General features: G+C 39.7%; 1 protein-coding gene across 12 annotated transcripts in view; it reads left to right on the top strand.

The window, feature by feature from the left end:
• Window positions 1-27,226, top strand: part of USP34 (ubiquitin specific peptidase 34) — a 113,605-nt gene that overhangs the window by 15,143 nt on the left and 71,236 nt on the right. For all 12 annotated transcript variants that reach the window (XM_050972978.1, XM_050972984.1, XM_050972983.1 and 9 more), the window contains exons 2-8: window positions 2,111-2,198; window positions 5,538-5,958; window positions 10,962-11,012; window positions 11,164-11,313; window positions 15,480-15,547; window positions 22,427-22,619; window positions 25,343-25,404. In XM_050972978.1, the coding sequence (XP_050828935.1) occupies window positions 2,111-2,198; window positions 5,538-5,958; window positions 10,962-11,012; window positions 11,164-11,313; window positions 15,480-15,547; window positions 22,427-22,619; window positions 25,343-25,404 (1,033 nt within the window). The remainder of the gene's footprint in view (window positions 1-2,110; window positions 2,199-5,537; window positions 5,959-10,961; window positions 11,013-11,163; window positions 11,314-15,479; window positions 15,548-22,426; window positions 22,620-25,342; window positions 25,405-27,226) is intronic.

Raw genomic sequence — 27,226 nt, forward strand, 5'->3', positions numbered from 1 at the left:
TGTGAGATGTAGAATGCATAAACAGGCAAATAACAGGTTCTCCAGCTTGTGCAAATTCCTCCCTGTTTTTTGACATTAGTTTGGCATTAGTCTCAGTCTTCCCATAACTTCTCTATTCTGTCTTCTTTACGTGGCAGTTGTAGCTTTTAAGGAGCCAGTTTGCTTAACTTTCAGTTCTTTATAATCTCAGAGAGGGAAATTTCGGAGTGATTCAAACTTTTGCAATGAAAAGGCTGCTCTGTGAGTTGGAGTTACTCCTGCTTGTTAGAGTGGGGTCATGTGGGGGTGAGGCAAGTGTTAGAAATGTATGTGTAAGATCCTACAAGGTAAAATCACATTTGTTGCTACTAAATTGTCAACAATTTTTTTTCTGTCAAGTTTGAAGGAATTAATCTTAGTGAATCATTACTCACAAAATTGGGAAAACAGTGGTTTTATGAAGCTTTGAGGCTGGGCAGGGTTTTTTTGGTGGCTTCTTTTTTTTTTTTTTTTAGATACTATCTATAGCTAAAGATCTGTCTTTTGTGGTAAGCTTGACCTAAATTGTGTGATGGAGTTCTTGATTTCTTCAGCACTGTGCTTTGGCTTTCAGAGAGTTAACTGTCCTGCTAATTTGTGGTGTTGGAAAGAAAAGGTGGTATTGAGTGATTGCCATCTTTTAGTCTGCTTCTCCATCTTGAGCTGTGTCCAGTGTTGTGTAGGATCTTTAGAGCCTTCTAGGAGTGAGACAGAAAAGTGGTTTTTAGAGTTTGATAACTCTAAAAACTGCTCAGAGGCTGCTTTTTGGGTAGTTTTTATTTGTATGTATGCATAGGTATGGAAATGTGGATGTGTGTGCATATGTGATGTCCTTAATTCAAAGAAGTCATAAGTATTTGTTCAGTGTGATTATTCTGTGAAGTGGTTTTCTTCTGAGCTTTGCTTTCTGATCCATGCCCACAGACTTTCATTAGCTTTAGCTCTTGGGAACCTGGTTGGATGGATGGATCACACAGGACCTTGCAGGGCTGAGGTTGGGACAGGGATGCTGAGGAGCTCAGTGCTGTTGGAGAGCCTTTCCCACAAAGTTTGCTTGTGAAGTGGATTTGTGAGTGTGTGATACTTGAAATGCCATGTGAAATGTGGAGATGGAAACTTAGATGTGTTATAAGTGCAAAGATCCACTTAAAAGGAGTGCTGACCTTGATTTGTGTAGCAATTAGATAATTGTACAAATGTTTGGAAGTTGAGGACAAGGAGGAAGCGGGAATTGTGCTCTGCTAGTTGGGGAAGGCTGTGTGGCCAGGAGGCAGAATCCAGTGCCCTGGGATATAATCAGGTGCTGCCTAAGTGGAACTTGGACCTACTGATGTTGGCCTTACTTGAGTGTAGAAGCATTTCTGGAGGGAAGTGGGACATTTGATAATCCCTCAGTGAAGCATTCGGGGTTTGAACTCAGTTCTGGTTTCCTGTGTAACAAATGTGGTAAGCCTTTATCATTTTGCCAATTAGTGATTCATGATGGTTAAATGTCATGCTAGATGTGTCTGGATTTGAAAGCAGTGATCGTCAACTCAGGCTGAAATAACCTTCTATGTACACAGCATGTTGTTCTTATCTTGATAGTTCTGTTGTGGTTTAGGTTTTATTTGTTTGCTTGTTTTTCTCAGTCTTTATCTGATCAGGAGAAGGAAGTGGAGGTCTCAGGGTCATCTCAAAATGCAGGCATTTAAAAATCTGGGGGGGAAAAACCCCAGCAAAACAAAAGACCAAACCTAAGGTGGCTGGTTAATGAGTAAAGTTGTTCAAAGTTCATACTTGAAAGTGCCCATCAATCAGGAGTTCCCAGTAAAGCTTATGAGGAATATTTGATAAAAATAGAATTACAAGAAGGGTCTGTTCCCAATCACAAACCTTTGGAGCAATATTCAAGAACATTGTGCACTTTGAGTTTCTAAGTCACTTGCATCTAAACCTTGTTAACCAAATCTGCAAGTTGTTACTTCAGTAAAGTATTTATTTTCTGTGCTATCAAAGGTAGTTTCTAGTAACAGAACAAGTGAACTTGGGTTTTTTCCTCCTAAAAATGTGTTAATGTTTTTGTTTATGTGTTTGGTTTTGTTTTCTTTAGTATCAGACATTGAAGGTGGTGATGCTTTGCAGCTCAGAAAGGAACATGCCCTCAAGATATTTGCTTACATCAATTCATGGACGCAAAGGTAATTTTGGATTGAGGTTGAATGCTGAGGATGCTGAATCTCAACAGCAGCTTTCCTTTTTAAAAATACAGTGGAGTGTTTAGAATTAGCAAATTATTAATGTGTAGCTAAATGATACCTGGAGAATAAAGACAGTTTTACTGCTTAGGAAATAAAACCAAACTGGTTACCCAGTGCATTTTGGGAAAAGCCTGTTTTGAATGCAGTTGGCATTCTGGATGCTGTAATAATTGTGTAGAAAAACAAACTGCTCTCTTGTGGTGACAAACAAGAGGTCTTGCTGCTTTAACCTGAAATTTTGGGACCATCTTCTGAAGGGCAGGATAGGGTAAGAGGAATTTAGAAAAGGTGACTGAATGGAACCATCATGGTAAATTTTTCTGCATGTTCTGATACTCTGAGTCCAGGTGATGAAGGATTGCAGCCTGTAGCTAAAGTGATAAAGAAAATGCTTTGCATGTTTTTGTCTTAAATTACATTATTCCTTTTAATCTAGTATTTAAATTCTTGTTTTGAGTTTGTTTCTTTAAAGTAATGATATCATTACATTATGATATAATGATAAATTACTTCACAGCTACCTATTTTTTTCTAGCATGAGGAAATGTATGGATATTACTTTTTAGAAAGAATCTACAGTGAAAGTGTTTGGGATTTAGTGTTCAGCAGTAGTTTTAAAACCAAACTGAATCATAAGTAATACTGGGAAAAGCATGGAGGATAAATTGGAAAATACCAGTGGGTATTTAGAAGACTCCAAAAGGAAAAAAAAAAAAAAAAAGAATGTCACATTTTGGATACCTGTGAAAGTAGGAAACCTCCTCTTCCTCATTTTGCCCAAAATTACAAGCCAAGCTCATTTTCTTCTGCCATGTGCTTTTAGACACAGAGAAGGAATTTTTAAATCAAAATAAACAGCAGGCATGGAAACCAGACTCCTGACATTTCTTGACAGGTCCTAGATGCCAAGTTTGTCAGAGAACAATTGCAACCCAGTTTTCCAGGTCATCATCTGTTCAGAGTTTTGTTCTGTTCTATAGCTTGACAAATCCAACCTGAAGAAAAAAAATCAAGATTGCATAATATTTAACTCTTTATTTTCTTCTGGTTTCCTTGTTGCCTTCCATATGTGGTGGGTTCATACTGGAAGAGTCTAGGGAACAGTCCTTAGGCTGGCTAAAGGGGTCTAACAAAGGGGCCACAGGAAGGAGTTTTAGTTGATATTTTAATTTCATGTCCTGTCTCTACTCTGCCAAATGGGCTTTTGAGAGTTCTGCTAGTTTTGGGTTTGAGGCCTTCCTTAAGAGCTGTTTTTGCCTTTGTTGCCTGTAGTTTAAATATCTGCTTTCCTTCAGGAGATCACTTGGTGACTGATCCTGAAGAGCCCCTTTTCCTTCCATCTGCATGTAGTGTTTCCATTTTAGTTTTCTTCTGCAAATTGTTACGTTCAAAGAAGTAGCATCCTCATTTTTTATTGATCTCCTCAATTTTTGGTGGAGCTCTTCTTCCACATTCCAACAGACCAAGACTTAAGAGATTTTGCACATATATAAAAGAATTCTCCAGTGTGTGAGAAGTCTTTACCAGACTGTTTTCATTGTTATTGAGGATGATTTGGTGCTCTTAAGTGGGGCAGTAATTTGTAGGCATAAGTGATGGACCTTTAGAACATCATTTTCCCTGAGGATAAATGCTTGAGGATACCCTGGGTTCTGCCTGCAGTCCCTTGTTGTCATTTGCTAACATGAAAATACATTTCCAAGTAAATGACAGGAATGTTTTTCACATGGGTGAAACTCATTTACACAGTGTTAAAGGGATTTTTCTTCCCTGCACAAATGAAACAAAGAGGTTTATGTGCTTCAGTCACTGTGTCTGTTCTGGAATTAGGGAATCCTGAATGTTACCTTTTGGTCTAACCCACTGAAAAAAATAAATATCTGTGTTCAGAAAGTATGTGCTTAAAGAGCTGTAGCTCAAAGGCATGTTGGTGTTCCATCAAGAGAGGCAGCACCCTCTACCTGTCATAGCTCTGGGTTCTCTTGATTTTTTTCCCCCCTAAAAATTATAATTTATTAATCTCAGTCTCTAAATTAAATGCTGTGTTTGCAGAAAAAAAAATTAGTTGCTGCTTAGTGAGGATTTCTCACCCTGTCTTTTTTCTGCTGATTTCTTTTCCAAGTGGTACATGTGATTTTTGTGTTATTGTAATATCTGAGAGCTCTGGTTGTGGAGTCCATTGTTCTGTGTCTGACAGGAGATGGAGAAGATCTCTGTGCAAGACAGCTCCCAGTTTATGTAGCAGTTACTTTGTGTGGTAGAGTTTGTCAGAAAGGGCAGAGTCCATCTCCCAGAGTCTGCCACAAGCATGCAGCCTAATTTTGTTCTCCAGTAAGTAAGGACAGTGCAGTGATGGCTTTCTTTGCTGTGTTCTCCAGGATTTAAATCCCTCTACAGGAACATCTTCCACCTTTTTGGTCAGAATGAAGGAGGTGCTTGTGTGTATGGAAGAAGCAGCTGTTCCCAGACCATAGGTTTAGGTACCTACCTCAGGGGTTTATGCACCCAAAATCTGTTTGGCATCCACAGCTTGCCCACAACTAGAGTCACATTAGAGCTTTTAAACTTGATGATTTAATTGATGTTTTTAATGATATTGTCAAAGGGATGTTTTCCTCTCTTGTTCTTTGCAGTTTACAGTGGGTCAGTAGATAGGCAGGGGAATAATCTCTGAGCCTGCCAAGTGAAGAAAGTACTGAAGATACTTGAGCTGCCTTTTCCTAGATGGAGAAAGGATATCAGTGTGCATGGGATCACCATCCACATGCAGACAAAGGGAGTGAACTTGAATACTCCATTAAAAGTAAAATTACTTTGCAGCCCTGTTGATTTGAAAATAACAATAACGAGTTCTTACACAGCTGACAAGAATGTCAGGATGATTTATTGCAGTAAAGAGCAGCAGAGAAAGCCTGATGAGGAAATGGAGTCAGAAACATACTGAAAAATGTGACTTCTTCAGTAGCACAGTGACCTTGCCCACAAGGCTTTTTTCCTGTATTTTACTTGCTGTACCAGCTGCTAAGTGATAACAGGGACATCATAGTTTGGGTGAGCATTTGGAAATAATGGGATGTTCTCAGGGCTTAAGGAAGGTTCTGTGACTCCCACTTGCTGCTGGGTAGAGTCTGTTTCATTTGGATTGCCTTCATTTTATGATTCTGTCAAATAACTTGTTGTTTAAAATGTTTTAATGTGAAGAGTTCTCTTAGGTTAAGTACCCGGCTGATTTTAACAGTAGGAATTTTTATTCATTTATTTTTTTCTCTTTTCTTCCAGACAATGTTTGTGCTGTTTCAAGGAGTATAAACATCTGGAGATCTTTAACCAAGTAGTTTGTGCGCTGATTAACTTAGTGATTGCCCAAGTGCAAGCTCTGCGGGACCAGCTCTGTAAACATTGCACTATTAACATAGATTCAGCATGGCCAGAGCAGAGTCATCATGCTGATGAGCCCCTGAATGTAGAAAGAGAGTCTCACCAAGAAGAAAATGGAGAACGACAAAAACCTCTAGAGAAAAAGTTTGATTCTGCAAGAACTTGTATCCTGAGCGAGGAGGAGCCCGCCAAGAGCACGGAGCCCTTTGGCTTGTGGAGCACTGATGAGAAGGAGAAGCTGCTGCTGTGTGTGGCAAAAATCTTTCAGATTCAGTTTCCTCTGTACACAGCTTATAAGCATAATACTCACCCCACAATAGAGGTATATCTTCTATTTGTGTCTGTCTTGGTGAAAAGTTAATTGTTGTCATTAATGAGCAGATTGGTGTTTGTTGCTTTCGCTCAGGATGGGCACATTCAGCTCTCCTGTTGACTTCAGTAGAGCTTTTCAGAGAAGCTTTCTAAATATATCCATACTCTTCCACTTTCCTTAATTGTTATAGGTAATATATTGGTAAGAGCTGGCTGGAACTGTACACTGAATTATTGTGCTGTTTAAATAACAGGTAGGCAAAAAGGGGACTAAAGCAAAGCCTTTCTTCCAGAAGGTAACCCATTAATAGTTTACTAATTTTTCTTTCCAATCTGTGGTTCTAGAAGGAAAACTTTATAAACTAAACTTCGTGCAAGACCAAACTTGTTGGAACACCTGGTTAATTGACTGGGATAGCTGAGATCAACACAGATTGCTTTGTTCCAGGGTGCTGGTTTTTCTCTCTGATATTTGTTATGGCTGCCATTCACATTTTCCCTGATTTTCCTGTTAAAAAAATTAATTCCAAAATCCTGCCATGTTTAATTCACAGTTTCTGAAATAAATATGGTGGTGTTAGCATTTCCTAGTGGAAACAACACGTTTTTGGAATGGTTGGCTTTTGATCCAACCTGTGGTAGTCTAATAACAAGTAAAGAGTTATTTTACAAAGTTTGTATGCAAATTAGATGTACATTTCACTACATAGGAAAAGCTTCTATCCAGCAAACTTCTGAGAAAGAGTGGAGAATTAAAGTGCAGCTAACCCACTCCTTTTATTTTATATTTAGAGAGTTGTGGGAGCTCAGTGGAGCCCCGAGGGTTGAAATTTGCTTTATAAACTTAAGTCCAAAATGAGGAGATGCTGAGTCAGCTACAATGATGTGAGTTAGGGTGATCACAACATCTGATCAGTTCTGATGGAATGGATGCTGCCCTATCTGACAAGAAATGGAGTTAAAACCCCCTACACAGCAGGTTTTTTAGGTGGGCTGGATCTTGGTTCTTGTACTCTCCAAACCATATGGGCATCAGTTAACAGAGGTAGTTTCAAGTCTATCTGTATGGCTGTAAAGTGAATTGATTTATCTTCTGCACTCCTGTGGGACATGTACTGGGACTGGCTTCAGAGCAATGTGCAATGAACAATTCTGGAACAGCTTTTCTGTGGACTATCACACATCTTTCTTTTAAATTACTATTTCATGTATTTTTTTCCTTCTCTTTGAATTTCACTTCCAAATGATCAAAAGGAAATCTCAGGTGCCTGCTGGGATTTCTTTTCCCTTGGTGTGCAGCCTTGGAGTGATTCAGGCCCAGGTCTGTTGTAGCTTGCTGTGCTGTGATGGTGCCCATCACTCCAGACGTACCCATGTCTATATATTATATGTACCATCTCTTATACATCACTTGAATTATCAAATACATTCATTAGCTAGCCTAAAAACATAATTTAAGGAGAAGATGGAAGGAAAACCACTGGCCTGAGGTACAGGCAGGTAAGGGAATTTTTTTTTTCCTTTCTGCTAGATTTTGTGTGTTTCCAGGTCTGGATTATGGAGGTGTGCCAGCCTGCCGTATTTGTATACCTTTTTTTAGGGGGGGAGATTTTTAAATTTTGCTTTTACAAGGTCCCAGCATCAATAATTTTTCTTACAAACTGATATTTTCTGTATCTGGGAAGCACTAGGATTCTGTTCTGCTGTTTTAATGTCAGAACTTTCTGCTCCCATGAGTGACTCACTGAAGTTTAGAATTTAATTTTGGATTTCAGTCTAGAGCACATCTTAGCTGAACTGAGACAAGTTATTAGTCCCAGTAAGAAGAGCACTTCTTGCTTTAAATCAGGCTTGGTTTCAGTCCTCAAGAGATCCTAAAATAAAAAAATCTCTGCTTTGAGTGCATTAGCTATACTTGTAAGTTAAACAGATCCCTGAACAGCCTAAATCTGCAAAAATATATTGGGAGAAGCTGGTGTAGCTCTCCCTCTCCCTCCAAACATTTCCTTTGCCCTGGAAAAAAGGAAATTTGCTGATCCAGAACAGACTCCAGTCTCCACTCTGAGTGACTTCAGGAATTCCTTGTTTTAGATTCTTGAGGTGAACTTTGACAGCTTCATGGAATTATCACATCCATTAAGGTTTTGCTGTGCCTAGGCTGCCATTTAGGAATTCCCAGTGTGAGGCTTTCCCACAGTAACAATTAGTGGTCAATATTTCCCTTGTCCTTTGCTCCAAGACACCTCCAAGGGCTTTGTTCTTAATGGCAGCAGACAATTCTTGAAGTCTGCTCCCTTCTCAGCTGCTGGCCAAAGCCATTGTACCCTGGGCTGTCTGCTGGAGAGGGAAAACATCCATGTGGAAGCAGGAGGTTTTCCCTTGCTCAGGAGTTCATGAAGCTGGGTGAAAATGAACAGCAAAGCAAGATTTGTTGGGAGTCAGAAAGGTGGCTCTTCCTGTAGGATCATGCAGATCTTTCCTTAAATGATATGGGCTAGGAATTGGTTTTGTCCCTTACAACATCTCTGAAGTGAGAGGGAAGACCACAACAGCCTGACTGGTACCCAGAGGAGCCATGTACACTCCTCTCTTGAAATTCATCAATGTTTTTGGTGCCCAGGGGGGTATTTGTGTCTATTTTTCATCCTGAACAAAATTAACTCAAAGTATTTTTAAAAATATGGTTGGTTTTTTGAGGAACGTTCATACTTTGAAATTAATATTTTTTTTAATGGGATATTTTTCTCCCTTGCCCACAGGGTGGTATTTATTACTGTATGCTCTGTCCTTTTCATACTTAGTGCAGCCAGTGAATGGGCACTTCAGAGGAGGGGAAAAAAGAATTTATAAAAGGAAGCTCTCAAAATCCTGTCGAGAAGGAAGCAGCAGTGTGAAGTGCACTCCTGAACTTTGCACTGTGTCAGAATGAACAAAGAATCTGAAGGGAGTTCCCTGACCATTTAACAGATCTTGACAGGATGAAATGAAAGAGGAAACAAAATCAGTTGTTGAGGTGCCTCTGGCTGCAGTCCCCAGCTCTCTGGGGTCTCGTGCTCTCTGCTTCTTCTCAAGTAAATATTTTCTTGGAAGATGTGTGCTTTCTGCCAGGGATGTGTCCAGGTCAGACCTCAGCCAGTGCATTTTCTTGTGGAATGTTTGGAATGGACCTTAAAGCTCATCTCATCCAGTCCCCTGCCATGGGGACACCTTCCACTGTCCCAGCTTGCTCCAAGCCCCATCCAGCCTGGGCACTGCCAGGGGCACCCTGTGCCAGGGCCTGCCCACCCTCCCAGGGAAGGATTTCCTCCTGATCCCAGATCTAGCCCTGCCCTCTGGCACTTTGAGGCCATTCCCCCTTTTCTTTTTGCTGTGGCTTTGGGACAGCACTGTCCCTGCCTGCCTTTCTCCAAAGTCCCTCTCCAGGTAGAGGTCCTGGAAAGCTGCTCTGGCTTCTCCTGAACTCATGGTGGGTTTTAATGCCCTGTTAGATTCTCATGAGGAATTCTCTAATTTCCTAATCCATTTGGAGGAGTAAGAGGAGGAGAGTAAGGAACTTCAGCCTGTTGTGTTTGCCATCTGCAAGAACAGAAGTCACATTTCCAGACTCAGTCTCTCAGAGCAGCCTTTTCCAAGCTTTGCAGGACTCGTGCAGCAGCCCTCTGTGAGTTTGGGATTTCTGCATTCTAAGAACTTCAGTTCACTTGATAACAAAGCTCTTGTTTTTTCAAGAAAACTAATGAAATTTCTCACACCATTTCTGCAGTTTTCATGAGCAGAGCGCTGAGCACCTTTTCTTGCTGCTTAAAAACATACCACCTACTGCCTTCAAAGCTGGGTTAAAAATAACTGGTAGAGTATCACGAGTTCAGGCATGACTTAGAGTTCAGCAGAAGAAAAAAAGAAAAGAAATGCTTAGCTATAATATGAGCATATTGAATAATTCAAAATGTTTGTATCACACTTAATCCATCCAAAATTGCTTGCCTCCAGCATCCTCTGGTACAGTTCTAAGATTACTCCTACACAGCTATTTAAAATATATTCAGGAAATTTCATTAAAAAACTTAACTTTGTGTTAAACTTGCATTTGATTTGTGACTCTCAGTACTGGGTGTTTGCCATGGAGGGATGAGAAGAGGAATGTGTGGTTTTACCTACAAGTATCCATGGCAATGTTGGGTTTTACAGCCACTTTTTATACCTCCAGTGCCCTTTTGCCCCCAGCAAGTGCATGAAACCCACAATAGGTTACAGCCCTAATAAAGAAACTTCCCTCTCTGTACTGCCCAACAAGTGGGTGTTGTGGACATTAAAAAGAAAAGCTGTTTTCCTAAACCATTTTAAGTTTAGTGCTTCTAGGAAATAGATTTCTTGTTGCAGCAAGTAGCTAACAGAGTGATAGGGTGATAGGATTCCTTCCCCTTCTTCACTTCACTCACTCCTGTAAAAGTCTGACATTTATTTTGTATGAGGTGTTTTGTTATATATAAAAATGTAGTAGTTGAAATTTAATGGCAGTGAATATTTTGACATTTTAACCCTTTCAGTCATTACATGTAGGATGTCCTACAATTCTTCTAAATTCAGAAATTTGCATATGTGTCTCATCTTTATTAGAAATTGCATTCCAAAGTTCCTGGATTGGTTCTGTTCTGTATTTCTCAGGCTGGTGTGACAGAGTGTGCCCTTGGCCATATTCCTGTGGAAAAAATGGCTGATCTGAACAGGGGTGGGATTGAAGAATAATCTGTTCATCCAGCCTTTGAGAGACACTGCTGAAATGTTCTCTTAAGTGTATCTGTGTGTTTATATATATTAAAAGAGGTAAGGAGTATGGAAAAGTCTGTTTTGCAGTGGAAAAGTGGAGCAAAACTTGAGATTCTGTCTTCCTCTGAATGAGGAATTTGGGCTTTTTATTGTTGACTGTGATACCTGCTAAATGGCAGTTGGTTTTTTTGTTCTATAAATGTGTTTTTATTGCTTGAGTTAATTTGAATTTTTTTCTTTAAACAGGATATTTCTGCTCAAGAAAGCAATATATTAGGGGCGTTCTGTGATATGAATGTAAGTTATCCACTTTCAAATGGGTGCACATTTCCTAGAAACTTAAAATAACCAAGTTCTATGGATTTGTGTGACACTGATGCAGCTTTTGAATTTCCTCTGTGTGTGAATGATCTGGTGTTGATTCTGGTGCTGGTTTTTCTCTTTGCAGGATGTAGAAGTCCCACTGCACTTGCTCCGTTACGTGTGTCTGTTCTGTGGCAAGAATGGCCTTTCCCTCATGAAGGATTGCTTTGAGTTTGGAACCCCTGAGACACTGCCCTTCCTCATAGCTCATGCATTTATCACAGTGGTGTCTAATGTAAGTATTCCCTTTCAGCTCCTCCACTTCAACACCACCACTAAAAGCCATCTGAAGGCTGCAAGAGCTGCCTGGGACCATGGAGGGATAAAAAGGCTGTAAATTCTCCATGTTGGGAAGGAGGTTTGCTCATGCACAGAGTGTTTCATTATCCAAGCCCTCTGCCTCTCCTGGCAGCACAAGGAGTTTTCCAGGTTGTGCCTAGATAGGAAGATTGTAACAGCCCCTAAAGATACTTCAAAGAATGTTGTCTGAGGCCATTCTATCCCTGAAATTGTGCCGTGGAAGTGGTTTTAGTTTCTTCAGGGTATTTTATTTCTTAGCTATTCCCTATGAGGCACAGAGGAAAAGCCTGTGGATTTTTTTCTCTTCAATTTCCTGTGATTTTACACCATTATACACATTTGTAGCATTGAGGTAATCATCTTTTTTCCCACTTAAAATCCATATCCTCCATCATGTCTGCATTTTGAAATCACAGGGATTTTTGATTGGCAGAATTATGAATTGATTTTAGTGGAGATTTGAGGAGATTGGTGCTAAAAATAAAACCCAGTCCCTGAAGAAGGAGATATGAAGACTTAGTCAAATGTCAGGATAGAAGTTGTGACTTGTCTTGTGGATGGACAAAAAGAAAAACCAGAAGTTTGTTACACCTTGTACAGAGTGAGTTTGACATGATTTTGACACTGATTGCAATTTGAGATACTTCAAATCAGATCCTTCCTCCCACACACCTTCCCTCCTTCCTCACTGCTGTTACTGCCCAGCCAGGAGGATGTTTTGGGGGAGCCAGTGCTGAAATCAGCCTGGTGCTGGGCTCTGTACCCCCCTGTGCTGGTCTTCAGTGAGCTAATTCCTGACTTGCAGCTCAGAGAACAAATGGGGGAGGCCATGACCTGCCCCACTCTTTTCCTCCTGCCCAGGAGGGCTGAGCAGCACCTCTGCATGTGCCTGGGAGATGTTCTCTGCTGGCCCTTTTCTGTGAGCTGGTGAGTTCTTCATCTCCAGCTCTGGTTCACAAGGAAATTTTTAAACGTTTTTGCATTTTTATTTCTTGTGAGAAGGGGCAAAGCTGCTTGAATAATGAGTGGCAGCTCCCTATCACTGCAGCATGTTTTTAAACCAGCATTCTGCCTTTCTTCATTGTCCTTTTTGAAAGTCTCAATTTTTCTCCACATAAATAGTTTATTTTCTTTATTCTTTGTGATGTGCCCTGTTCCAAAATACTTCCCAGCAAAGGTTTCTCCTTTCAGATATTTACTTAGCAACTTTGCATTTCTCTTTGGTTCTAGCAGGTAACCTGTTAAGCTGGCTCTTGCAGCAGTTTTAGATGAGTTCTATGGCTAAACCTGGCAGATAGAATGAAATTCAACCCAAACCATAACTAAAAGTGCTGTTTCTTCAGCCTCTTCCAGCAGTGCAGCTTTTACCATTCATCAGGCATCTTTCTTTTGAACTCTGGATTTGCTGACAAATCTGTGTGAGTTGAGGAAAACTGTTTAAAAAAAAATTATTTAGATTTATTTTTGTGTCAATTCACTAGAGAAGGAAAATGTTCTGTGTGGAAGGGGCTTTATTCATCCACTTGCTGCATTTTGGTATCACTCAGTGTCCTTGGAAGCGCTGCTGCTGCCTTTCAAATACAATATATTTATTACAGCCAAAGCAGCTAATTATTTTGGACAAAATACATTTTATCCTGCCAATATTAAAAAGATATTTCTCCACCTCTATAATGATGCATGAACTTAGGATTTTGATGTAATGTTTCTCTTTCCCTGTTTGGTTTTATGTCATTTCACTGTGTAATTCTTAGAACTTAGGTAAATAGAAATAATTGAAGAAATGTTGCTGATTGTCAACCAATGCACCAAACTCCACTAAAAGAGAATCATTCACAAAACTAAACAGGATAGTGGTGGTCTCAGCAAGAACTCTGCTAATCTGCCTTAGTTTTATCCCAACACGTTTGATTTTATGAAATATAAATATTTATTCCAGTAATAGCTCAGCAGTGTCAATTGTTACCTTGTTCCCAGTGTGTAAAGCCAGCCCACAGTGTGTAGTAACCCTTAAATACAATTTCACAGCTGTAGGAACTCTTGAGAATGGCACTGAAGTGGCCATTCTTATAAAGATTCCTTGAAATATCCACGCTGGAATTTTTTTTCAAGTCTGTAAGATGGAGTTCTTTAGCCACTCTCTTCTAGAAATTAATTACCTCTGGTAAAGAGCAAATAATAGGAAAAAAAAACAACCTCTGAAACTTGAGAACAGAACAGATGCAGTGAATACTTTGTCTTAAAAGCAGGTGGAAGCAAAAAGTGATGTAATTTTATTTTTTGTCACTTTACAGGTGCTAGTTGTTATTTTGTATATGTTCTTTTATGTTCTTATTTTAACAAGTTAGGATGGAAATGTGAGTCCATGTTCAAAATCACAATTTCATTTGTAGCACGTGAAATGATTCTTTAATTGAATTCTGAGGCTGAGGTTGTGTGCAGTGCAAGTTCACAGCTGCATGATTGCAGTTTAGGAGTTGGAACTAATACAGAGTGAAGCTTACTGTGAACAGTGAAAGCTATAAAAACCAAATGATAAAAACATTTCATACTCTCATTTCAGAAAGAAATGTATTTTCTTTGGTATTTCATACTGTATTTTAAAAAACATTTCATGCTCTTATTTCAGAAAGAAATGTATTTTCTTTGGTATTTCATACTGTATTTTAAAAAACATTTCATGCTCTTATTTCAGAAAGAAGTGTATTTTCTTTGGTGTTTCCTACTGTATTTGAAGCAGAGTACATGATGTTAAAAATCAAAAGTGTAATCACAATAGTATCTTTGTCCCCCCTGCAATTCCTTGTCAAAATGTTTTTTAATTCCTGTTTCTAGAGCAAGCATCTTCTAGTGACACTTTGTATCTTTGGGATGTTAGCATTTTTTTCCTTCTTGAGGCTGCCAGTTGGATCAGAAGCTTATTCCAAGTGTGGTCTTTTTTTGCAGTGGGAAGATTTGGCTGGTTTGTCTTGCAAAGTAGGTTATATTGTTACTGTGCAGTGCTTGTTGCCTTGTTAAAAGTAAGCCTGCAAATATTTTTGTCAGAAGTGCCTCAAAAAGTTCCTTGGCAAACGCTGGAAAGTTGAAAAGAAGCTGCTGAGAAGTTTGACTGCAGTCTAATATTTTTCTCTCCTGTCAAGAAGGAATATATCCATTTTCTGCATATGGAATTGAGTCCTTAGGCAGAATTTCTTGCATCAGCTGCAAAGCTGAAATTCTTTTTAAGAGCAGAGGTGGGGATGCAGAGGGCCCTGAGTGAGTGACTGGGTTGCTTTTCACGAGGTGCTCATGATTGAATTTACATTGAATTTACATTGAATTTACGTGGGCAGGAGCAGCTGCTGCTGCTGCTTCATCTGTGCTCCAGCCCTTACCTGGCACGGAGTAACAGGTTTAACAGGCTCTGGATTCCTGTTTGAAATGCAGATGGCACTTCTGACTTTGCCTCTGGAAGTCCTTTGGTTGGTGCTTTTCCTCACAGCGGTGCTAAGTAGCTGTTTCAGGTTGTTTGTTTGCTTTTTGTTTTTTTACTCTGCATTTATTTTCTTCCTGCAATCAGTTTTGCAAAGGTGGTAAAGGCAGAATGGTAAATATGAGAAATGCAAATATGGTAGTACAAAACTGTGCTTAATCACTGCTTGTAAAACATCTTATTTTAAAGGATATGTAAGCCCTAAGAAGCAAAACAACACAAGTCAAAGAGTGTTACTTGGTTTAGGAGTGGTTTGCAAGGAACTGAAAGAATGGAATGTTTTTCATGTAAACTATAAAAGAAAAAGGAAAAAAAAAAACCCACAAGGCTGACTAGGAGTTTTTCCTACTGAAGAAATTACAGAAAATACAAAATACACCTGGGCAATATGATCCTATTTATACAAAGTCTGTATTTCCAGCTGACTAGCAGGAAAGATGCAAATCCTCTTTATAAGTCTGAAAAGCATTCCTCAGGTACCAGTTTGGAAAATCAGGAAATGAAGTTGAACAAAAACCACCAAGAAAGCCTTTTTTTAAAGTGGGGTTGCATGTGCAAATGTACCAAGAGTATTTCAGCTCTCTTTAAATGTCATTAATGAAATCTTTATTTATGTTTTTGCATTATAGATCAGAATATGGCTACACATCCCTGCTGTCATGCAGCACATTATACCCTTTAGGACTTATGTTATCAGGTAAATTTTTATTTTTAAGAATTTTTCTTGTGGGGCTTTTTGACAGCACCTATTTCTAATTGCAGCTGCTACTTTTAATTGTACAGGTTGTTACTCTGACTATCATTTCAACAAGGAGGGAGGAGGGTGGAGGTCATGTTTAGAGTAGTTTGGGCAGCTCCTTGCATCTGATTTCAGGATCAGTCAGATCAGTCTTGTTAAGAACATTGGGAGTGTGACACCCAGCCCCGTTCTGCCATGCTGGGCCAGGTCCAGCTGTACTCCAGTCTCCCTCCCTGTGATATCTTCAGCAAACTGCATCAAGTTTGCAGTGAGGAGCTGGAAATACAGGAGCAATGTGCAGTCACTGAGATTTCAGACCCTGAGTTTGAACACAGCTTCACATTCTGATGTTCTGGGTTTCCAGCTGGCAGGAGCTGAAGTGTGATCAAAAGTCTGCTTGCACTTTTGTGGAGCTAAATATATCCAGTCCCAAAGATTTGCTTTATATCAAGCTGTCTATCATGAAAATAACACTTTCAAATGGAAGTACTTGTAAGGGTATTTAATTATACAAGCAATTTGTTTTTATTGGCCTTCTCAGGACAATAGAAACATTGCAGTGAGCTCCTGATGAAATTATCTCTGTGTGTGTATCTGCCTGGAGGTGGAGGGGTGTGGTCACAGCTAATTCCCATCCCAGTGGCCCAATTTAAAATTTTCCTGGTGCAGGCCACTGCTTTTGCATGGACCCAGAGCTCCTCCAAGGCTCTGGCTTTCCTCTAACTAATGTTAGAAATGTGCTTGTACTGCTCATAGCAAGAAATGGGCCTTTACACGTTATTCTGTCTTAACTCTACCACTGTAAAATAACACTCAACAGAAATATTTACATTGGCAACAAACAGGCTCCCAGAACAATGGGACTGGGAATTGTTTCATATTTTAAGATGGTCTGGTTTTATATTGACTGTAAAAATTTAAGTACTGACTTGGCTGTCAGTCTGTTTTCCTATACTGTGGTTTCTGCTAAAATGATACCAGCAGACAGAAGAGTATTTTGATCTTTTATTAAAACACATCACTCTTGAGTTCCAGTCCAGCCTTGTGCACTCCTTTAATGCTGATGTGCTATCTGTGAAATCTTCCAGAGGTAATTATTAATCATGAGGCAGTCAAGAGAGGGCAGGCAGAGGATTTTCAAGTGCTTGTCTCTGTCCATACTCCATTAATGCTTGTTGGTGTACCTGGGAATTTGGTCATGAGCCCTCCTTGTCTTCTTGCAATGTATGGAAATGGAAAAGAGCATTGAGGGATCAGCAATTAGAGTTAGGCTGATGATAAGGAACTACTTGAGGGAGACAGAATAACACATCCTGTAGTTGCTGCTGCTAATCCTTGCTTGTCATCCTGTAATGCTTAAAACATTTTCTATTTTATAGCTATAGGTGCAACTGGGGTCACTGGAATGTATAGAAGATTTTTTTTGGGGGGGTCCTCATGTCTTCCTCTTTACCCATTCGAAGATTTGATTTGCAGTTTGATTTGTCAGCAGCTTCTTGCCATAAATAATGCCCCTGATGTCTGTTTGTAGAATTTACAACAGGTTGACATCAATCAGAAAGGTAGCCCTGACACAGGATACATCCATGGAAAACCCAGCTTAGAGCAGGAAGGTGATCTTCTCCCAGTTTTTATTGTTCACAGCTGAATCCTGATGGGATCTGAGGTTGCTCAGTGTTATGAAATCCAGAGCTTTTTTAGTGAAGAGTTGCTGATGGAGTGGGACTGAAGCTTGGAGCCAGATAACAGCAATAAGCTCTGCTGTGGGACAGAAGTGAGCCCAGATGCCTTCAGGGAAGGATGACTTTCCTCACCCCACGTGGTTGTCAAACTTAACAGATCTTGGCTTAGCAGATCTTGGGTCTCTGGGTCTCCATCTGCTTTTACTTCAGGAAAAAGACAGAAAGAAGGGGACACAATCCAGGGCACAGCAGCTCAGCACCTTCTAAAGAAATGCTGCAGAGCTTCTGCTGCCCTGCACACTGTGGGGCTTTGGAGAGGGTTTCAGTCCAGAAGGAGCTCCTGGGGCTCTGATTTAGTTCCAGTTGCTGCTCCTGTAGATTCCTGGCAGGAAGTGCATTTTGCAGGGCTGAGCAGCAAGAGTCATCACCTGACTGTATCAGCTGAGGTTACCCTCATGGAATGGTAATTTCTACAAGGAGTGGATGAAGGAAACAGCCAAGTGTGTATTTGTACAGAGGAGGCCACTGCTGGAGTTTCCAGAGATCATGGACACAATCCTGTCATTATTGCTGCCACTTGAAAAAGATGAATAAATGTTATTTTCTGCCTGGCCAATGAAGCACAGGCATTCACATCTTGCCTCTGAAGGGCCTGTGCTTTGAAGCAGTTTAGGAAAGAAATAAAGGATGAAATTTAAAATTATATGAAATAAAGTTTGCATCTTTCAGTAAGAAAACAAAGTGAATTTGACCTCCTCATAAGGAAGCTCTTACTGGTCCTAATACTTTAGAATTCTGCATTCAAAATTGCAAAACTCCCATTCAATGAGACTTCCAAAAGTGACTCAGGAAAATGAGTCCTGACTTAGTGCAGTTGTAAATGAGGGTGAGTTGATGATGTCTGTTTATGGGCAAAGCCATTGGTTTCATGTCTTCTGCCTCAGGATCAGAGATGAGAGATTCTCTGCAGGGTTGCAGATCCTGCCTGTCTCAGGGGGGCAGGAGCTCTCAGCAGTTTTGGAGAGCAGAGTTTTTTCACTGGGGAGGCTTTGACTGAAGGTGCCATGGAGAGTTCTGTCCTGCAGAAAGTGCAGCAGTACCACTGCCCAGGAGCAGGTTGTGTTCCACCCCTTTTCTCTCCCATCACCTTCTCCTGTCTCCTGCTTGAATATGGATCTGGAGACATTTTTTGTGAAGGATTCTGTCTCTGCCCCAGTTGGGCAGAAACAGTCTGTGCTGGAGAGGGAATTCCAGGTGGCAGTGGCTCCTGGATGGCTGTGGCACAGGGCACACACACAGCCCTGGTGAATGCAGAGGAAGTGGAAGCTCCAAACAATTCCTGATCCGTGATGCTGCCTGTAGAAAATGCAGCTGAAAGAATTCAAATTACTCTCCTGTATTAAAAATATTCATCTTAAAATGGTGTTTATGGGAGTACCCAAGACTACTCCTTGCCACTACATGTCATAAAAACCTCTTGTAATGAGCTTTGAAGGTTTGAATCACAAAAAATATTTGCCTCCTCCAAGAAGTCTGAAAATTTCAAGTAAAAGGAATAGATAAGTCAGAAGACAATAACCAGACACTTCAGGAGAACTGACTCATTCTGCTGGATGCCCTTTTGCAGCTGTGGTCCAAAGCAGTCAGATTAAGGAAAAAAAGATGATTTCACAGCTGAGTAGCTGAAGTCCTGAAGCATAAGATGTGATTGTAAGCATTACATTAGCATGGAACTGCATGTTTAAAACTGAACTCTCTCTGTCCCCAAATGCAGCAAAGTGAAATCATTTTAGTGGGTTAAAACTGATATTTAAAAAATGAAATGTAGATACTATTTGTTATTTGATTATTTTAAGTATGCCAGGCTGGCAGGACAGATCCTAGAGTATGTGAAGTATCCTTTCTGCAGATGTATAAAAAAGTTATGTTTTATTCTGAAAGTCTCATTTAGGCAAAAACTAAATAGACTACACAGGTCCTGTCATATCATTCATCTCTTCCTTAAAGAATGCTCATCAGACTCAGAAAGATAAAAAGGTAGGAATTAAAAAAATCATGAAGGACAGAATAGAAGCTATTATTAAGCCAATACATGAGTCAGTCACACATTCACATTTCTATACTGTCTATACAGTTCTGATCCTTCCATCCTGCAGATAATAACAGAGCCACCTCAGTGGTAGGAAGGGTGACAATAAAAAATGTACAATAAAGAAGGTGGCAATAAAAAATTTACATTGAGAGGAGGAGAGACAGAGTCTAGGAGGGTTTTTTTTTTTTGACAGGGCAATTCATATCATGTATGAATTATATGAAGATAACAAGTAGGAAATGGTAATTCACAGGTTTTTAAAAACAAGGGATGGAGAAGGTGCCACCCAATTGTCAGGTTGCAGGTGGAAGAAATGAAAGGAGTTTGTTTTTTACTCAAGCATAATTGTCAAACTGACTGGCACAGGTTAATGAGAGAGCTAAAAGTAGAAATAGAAAGAGATAAATGAATTCACAGTAGTAGATGGGTTCATCCATTTTTTTATACATGGGATAAATCTTTAATCTGCTTTTAGAGGGGTTATTTTGGCTTAAATAGACATTTCCCTTGCTCCACTGTTCTTACATCAGGCAGTGCAGCAAATTTACAGCTACTCAGTGCAGGGGAAGGTGTGAGTTAATTGCCAGTGCTAGGTAAAGATCTCTTTTTTGTTAATGTTATACCTCTAAAAACATAAAGTGCTACTGATGCAGACAAGCTTAAGCCATTCAATTTTTCCTCAGTAAAAAAGGAGGTGTGGCCTACTTGGCAAGTTTGTGTGGTTTTAATCTTTGCAGTAAAGATAGGATCATGTTTGATTTATGACCAGTGTAGTGGTGCCAATAAATTTTCTAGTGTTGGCTGCTGTTACACTTCTAGAGAGAAGTTTGTCATTTTTTGCTTCTTTTTAGGTCAGAAAAGCCTGTTGTGTGAAAAACTGTGGTAACAAGTGCTCTGTTCCCTTGCTTTAGGGCCTTGGCAAAACAGAAGAGACTGTTAAAGTACTTCTGTGGCTTTGAAAATGCACCTACACCATAGTTCCAATTGCTATAAAGTGCAGGTTTTTTAACAATACACTCTCAATATCATAATAAAGAAAATATGGCACAAGTCTGATTCAGGTTCCAAATATGGCTGTAATGTGAATTGTATACATGAAAGTCGGTTTAGACTGATCATTAAAATAAGAAATGTTCTATTTTATAAACTGTATTAATGTAGTTACTTCACCAGACTTTGTAGTGTGAGGAAGAGTTCAGGTCCAAGTCCTGTTCCAGACATTGAGTGAAGCCACCACAGCACTTTCCTTTGTGTGTGTAGGTGTGTCCATGCCCCTGCTCAGTGCATGCTAACACTCCTCTGTCCTTTGTGAAGTGAGAGAGTTCATGGGGTGTGTTTGGACATGTCTGAGATCTTTAGAAATGCTTCACCAAACCATTGAGTCTGATTTGATGGGAATTATGGGCACAGAAAAGCTCTGGGAGCCAGACCTGATGAGAGTTCACAATAAAAATGGGAAGGTGAAAATAGGTCTGATATTGCTGAGAGCTGTTGAATCATGAAGGGTGGAAAACACCCCTGAGATGGAGTCCAGCCTTTGACCCAGCCCTGCCATGCTCACCACTAAACCATGTCCCCAGGTGCCACTTGTGGCCTTTTTTGAGCACTTCCAGGGATGGCAACTCTGAAATCCCAAACTCTGTACTTGCTTAGGGTGTGGCAGCTTAATTATGGCCTCTGTTCTTTCACTCACTGCCACTCCCATAAAAGAAATGCTCAATATTTCATTTGCTCTTGGCACAGCTGGACAGAGCTGCTGGATGTCCCTTTGTCAGAAGGGCAGGACATACAGGATGGTGGCTGGAACACAAGTGCTGTCATCACTGTTAGCTGGTGACAAATCACCTGGTTTGCTAATCACCAATGATTGCTGGGTAACACAGGCCAGGACATTCCCTCCTCAGAGTGAAGCTCTCCCCTGTGTGCAGGGTACAGGCAGGGCCCTGGCTCTGCTTTGCTGCTGCCCTTTTTCAGTGCATGTTCCCTTTCCATCCCTGTTTGCTGCTGGTCTGAGCTCATAGCACAGAAGCTGCATTTTCTTGCCAGGACTTGATTTCCAGTGCTCCACACAAGGAGACAAATTTCACAACAAAGAGCAGGGAAGGCTCTGATTGCCTGGGCCTGGAATGGTCCTGCTTTTGTCCTCCTGTTCCTGATGTGTGATTCCTGTCTACATCTCCACTCCCTGGGATTATTTGCACTGAAGTCTCTTTTCTCTGTTTGACAGTGTTAAGTATCATTTAAGTGTGTTTATTTTAGGCTTCTACACAAGAGCTGTGGAAAAGAACCATCATCTAAATAAGAGTCACAGCCTGTAATTTTGCTTTTGACAAAAAAGCACTGATGTTTATATGATGTAAATGCAAAGGAATGGTGCATAAATCTGGTTAAGTGTAGTTTAATATCTTGTGTGTTTTTTAAAAGATTCATGCATCTATTTGGCCAGTCTCCAAGGAGAGATCCAGGCTTAGACTGTCAAACAAATGGATTTTTAACACATTTCTGTGTAGTTAAATCTAGTTTGGATGTAGCTGAAACTTCAAAACCCTGAAAAAAAGCAGAAAAAATTAATTATGCTAACTTTGTATGCATGTACCTTTCACTGTGCCATCTTTAATGGCATCAAAATAAGCTGAGGAAGGCTTGGTTCTAAACATTTTCCTGTTACACATTCAGTTAGGGGAAATTCTCACTTGTGCTGGTGTTTTGTATGTGAACTTTGCTGGCATTTCACTACAGATTTTCTGTGTGTTGGTCTTCTGAGGTTCACCAGGTTCTGTCCATTAGCTTTTGTAAGTATTTCTCATGCTTTCCATTTGCAGAGAGTATTTGTGTTGCAACTGATTGTGCAGGATTAGAATCCTGCAAGAGAAAGGGTTTAAGGAAAGTTCTTTACCAATTGACTTAAAAAACATTCTACATATTTCTGGTGGTTTTCATTAATTGATGCCAACTTTTAATAGTGGCATTTTAAGATGGATTATTGGGAATCCATCTTTGCTATGAGCAGGGTGGCTCCAGGAATGCTGTAGTTAGAGTTTGTTTTTGCTGTGATTTCTGCAGGTATTTGTGCAAGCTGTCAGACCAGGAGTTGCGGCAGAGCGCGGCGCGGAACATGGCAGATTTAATGTGGAGCACAGTGAAGGAGCCCTTGGACACAGCCTTGTGCTTTGATAAAGAAAGTCTGGATCTTGCATTCAAATACTTCATGTCACCAACTCTGACCATGAGATTGGCTGGGCTGAGCCAAATAACAGTAAGAACTTTTTAAAAATACCAATTACATTTGCAATTTATGATTTACAGGCTTGTTTGGGGGACTTTTTTTTCATGTGTGAAAGCAGCAGGATCCTCTTACATGAACCTTAGGAAATTGCAGCCGTGATGGTGAGGGTGGGGTTTGCTGGGAGCTGCCTCCAAGTGCTGCCTGTGTTTGCACCATATGGAACTGGCTCACATTACCTGAACAATTCACTAAACAGCACCCTTAGAACTGGGCTTTGTGACTACTGGGTTGAAATGCAACCCCCTGCCCCAGCAATCTTTGGTGTTGAGAAAGGCTTTTAATCTGTTTGCAATTTTAGCTTTGCAGCATCTTGACCCTGCTGCAATTAGCTGCTGCTTTGTCCTGCCCAAACCTCATTTCTGTTCATTAGTGCAGTCTGCTCCTCCAGAGAGAGCGTTTCTGCACTCGTTAGCACAAGGTGCAGCTGAAGAGGTGAATACATGCAGCATCAAATGGAAAACAATTAAAACTAAAACAAATCCCCATCTTTTCCCTTTCCCATGGAAATGCTCCACGTTGCACCTTGTCTTCATTTGTCATTGCTGCCTGTAACCATAGAGAAACAATCCCAAAGTGAAGTTTTTATCCATCTGAGCCTTTTCAGTTTTGTGTTTTCTGAACATATTTGGCCTTCTCTCTTCTGATGATGTGGTGTCACTGAGTACAAGTTTACTTAAACTTGATTTTGCTTCTCACTGGAGCTATAGATAGAAGTACCTTCAATTTAATAAATGGCAATTTAAAGAGATCTGTAAGTACTTTTAATCAGATTATTGCTGGTTTTTACCCAAAGTGAATATTTGTTTACATACAGGTAACTTACTAGGTTGTGAAAACAGGCCGTGAACTACATCCACCACTGTAATTGATCTTAAAATCTGTTTCCACTTTTGCATAGTTCCAGTTACATTAGATTTCAATTCCTATAAATCCTTTGGCTTTATACAATTCTCCTTGTTCAGCTACCAGTGTGTGGTTTTTTTGTGTATCCTTGCCAAAACAAAGTCTGAAAACAAGAATTTTTCAGCTGCTTTATTTTTTCAGGCATTTTCTAGCTCATTTAAGGGAGTGTGAAGTTGTATTAAGTAGTTACATGTTTTCACCTGTTGTGATGGATGAATATTGCTGTAAAAATGAGAGTTTTTAAAGAACAGACCTGTATTACCAGAGGAAAAAATTTGCAGTATTTTTAGATTAAAGCAAATAGATTTCAGCTTGTAAAAATGGAATATTTTCAGCTAATTTATGCTAATAAGTTACTGAGTCTGGGTTTTTTATGTGAATAGTCTTTACAACTGCTCTGAAACACTGAGACAATTTAATCTTACTCAAATCACAGCAAGTTTTGTTTTTGTTGTTACCTTGTTTCTCTTCCATTTCATCTCTCAGTCACCTGTAGAGGTGGTTTAGCTCCAAAATACCTTCTCTGTCCTCTCTTGCCTCACAAACAGAATATTATTTTCCTGTCCTTTGGTGCTCTGGAGATGAGTCCAGGGACAGTTTTAGTGCTCAGCTTGGTCTGCTGAAGCCTTCCCACCTTTGTGTCCTTTATCCTGCCACATTTGTGCTGCATTAATTGTCTTTAGTGCCTTTGGTTTCTTGCCATGTTTCAGAGATAATAAAAAATGAAAAAGGATTTTCCCCCTCTGGCATTCAAGGAAACAAAACTTGAAGTGAGGAACCTGTTAGGAGGTGAGGGAGAGCAAGGTGTTGCAAACTGTCCCACGTGTGCTTTGTCTTGTGCTGCTGGGGCAGAATCCTGAGAGTTTGGCTGAAGTTATTGGAAAAATTGTTTGCAAATCCCAAATAAAACCAGCTTTTGTCAGAATTGCTTTGGAGCAGGGTTTGGTATGGGAGGTGTTGGTCAGTGCTGAGCCTGCATTTAAAACTGGAGATAGGAACAGCTCAAGACTGTCATCCTTTCAAAATATTTGCATTTAGAGGTGAATCTTCAGAAAAATCAGTGAGCTTCCACTGTGCTGTGTGACCCAGGTCTAATTTCCACTCCTAGATATGTTTCATTTGAAATTCTCTGTTGGTAACCAATCTGTTCATGGTGTGTGCTCAGGCTCTCACATCTCTCCAATTGCAGTCCATGTTCCCCATTTTGCTTTCTCAAAACTGTTTTTCCCCCCTGAAGATTGTTGAATTGGACACCAATAACTCTTGAGAAGTCTTTGCACACAGAGTTACTGAGAAGATTAGTGAATTCACCTGAATTATGGAGTGCATGTTCTAGACTTGTTTTAAGAGAGTAAATATTTTGACAAAGTTATGCAACAAGTTTAATTTTAACTTCAAAAATTCACATTAGTGTGCCTTTAATTCTTTTTTTTTTTTAAAGAAGATGCCAAGAAAGGTCTATTACATAGTTTAAAATATTTTTAAAAAGGCTGTGTACATGTAAAGAATTGGATACAGAGCCATTGATGCTGAGGGAAGAAGTGGAAAAGAGATTTAAAATTTTTAACAGGCTGTTTTTTTCCTCTTAAATTGAAGAGCTTGGACATGTTTGAAAGCTTCATTTCCTGTAAAAATACATTATTTTTGTTCTCTAATTTTGTCTAAACAACTTTCTTAAAAACATATAAAGTCCTATAGTGTCACTAATATTATTTTGAAATATAAGAAAACTGCCTCACCAAATAGTTGGATGAAATAGTAATTTTTTTTCTTCCTTTTTCTAACTATAGAATCAACTTCATACCTTCAATGATGTGTGTAATAATGAGTCATTAGTTTCAGACACAGAAACGTAAGTAGGAACCTTATTCTGAATACTTCAAGTGTTTTACATGATTGCATTTCTTCTCTGTTGTTGTTGTGGATTGTACACAGTGGGGAAGCAGTGAAAATCTGAGACATTTATTAGAAATATTCTAATCAGGGGGTTAATAAATGCTTTTCAATGGTAACTGTAAAATATTTCTAAATGTTTCTGTCTTTTTTTTTTTTGTATTAAAATACTTAATCAAGGTAAGCTTTAGAAAAACAAAGATACTGAAATAATAAATACCTATAATGGCCAATTATTTCCATGGTGATCTATCCAATTCATATCATTTTTGCCAGTTTCTCATTTCTCTGGATTATTTGTTTCACCAAGACTTGTGTTGCCATCAGTGGCTCCCAAACTTGTTATTTTTCCACCCAGTTTGTGAGCAATGCTCTTGTTGTTGTTTTCCTTCCAAGTCCATGCTTGTATAACTCAGGTGTGCTGAGCAATTCTAGAGGGACTCACATAAAGAAGATTCCCCTGTGGGATTGTATTCCAGCCAGGAAATGTATTCACTTCTCTAGTAACTCTAAACTTCATGGTAGAACTGTCAAGAGCTTAAATTAAAAAGTTGTATTTTGGTAGCTGAAATAACTGTTCTTGTGAAATAACAGGGAAAATGTGTAAATGGTAGAATTTTACTCACAATATTCTTAAGTTTCTCTTGGGGGGTGATGTACTCTGCTGGTGTTGGGAGCCACAGACACTCTCCAGTGCTTTATTAGTGGCAAGTCTCTCTCAGCAGCAGTCTCTTGCTTTTGTCTGGATACTTTTATTACTAATTGCATTTGAACACTTTCTGAAATCTACCTTCAGTCATGACCACAGTTCTGGAGATTTCATGCAAAAAGCACCTTAGATATTTGAAGAGAAGTTTCTGGGAATGTGTTGCTATTTGAAACATGAAGAACCAGAATTTAGGGCACTTTTGCCTCCGTGGAGATGTGGAAATTCTTTGGGAATAAGAACTAAATAGTAAATAGTGCAGGAGGGGAACATGTTGGGAGTGTGAGGTCAGCTGGGGTGTTTCCTACACTGTCCTCCCAGTTCCTGCTGTGTTCTTACACTGGGACTGACAAACCTCAGATTCACCCAGTTCTTCTCCTTCCCTCCCACTGAAAATCTGAAGCAGAGGTTGATTTTAGGTCGTAATAACAGTTACAAGTGATTGTACCAGTTACACCTAATACAAAGCTGTTTGATTTTCTGTGGCAAATGTGAAAAGTTACCAAGGTGGAAAAAGAGAAGAGTGGTTAAATTTCCCTGCAGAAGAGCAGATGTACTCTGCAAGAGCATCAGAGTTCTTTTAAAGCTGAAGGAAATTGTCAAATTCTCCTTTGGGATGTTACTTTCTTGGCAGGGGCATCTGTAAACAGGCTGTCATTTGAAAGGAATGCAGCACGAACAGAAAATGTTCTTTTCCACTTTTGTAGTATGTGATTTTTTTAAAAAATCAGAATTCCAGTTGTTCTGGTGTCTTACCTGAAAGGTTGGTTGCAAACCAGTATCAAGCATTGCTGCTCATCTTCAGATATCTTGTGGAATCACTGATGTCTTCCAGCCAAATAATCAGGAAGGGCTGGAGCAGAAGGATGGGGAAATGTCTCACTTCTCCAGTTTGTCCAGCACAAAGCTTCCCTCTCATTACAGACTCTGCTCATGAAAGAAATTTTTGGATGAAAAGGCACTTAGGGAGTTGGCAGTGACTGAATGAGCAGCAAAAGGAAACTTTTCATTCCTGTGTTCTTTCCTCAGTGGAGAAAGGAAGTCTTAAGAAGTTTTATTTTGTACCTTTGTAGCC

Source organism: Serinus canaria, chromosome 3 (assembly GCF_022539315.1).
Source record: "Serinus canaria isolate serCan28SL12 chromosome 3, serCan2020, whole genome shotgun sequence".
Taxonomy (NCBI): domain Eukaryota; kingdom Metazoa; phylum Chordata; class Aves; order Passeriformes; family Fringillidae; genus Serinus; species Serinus canaria.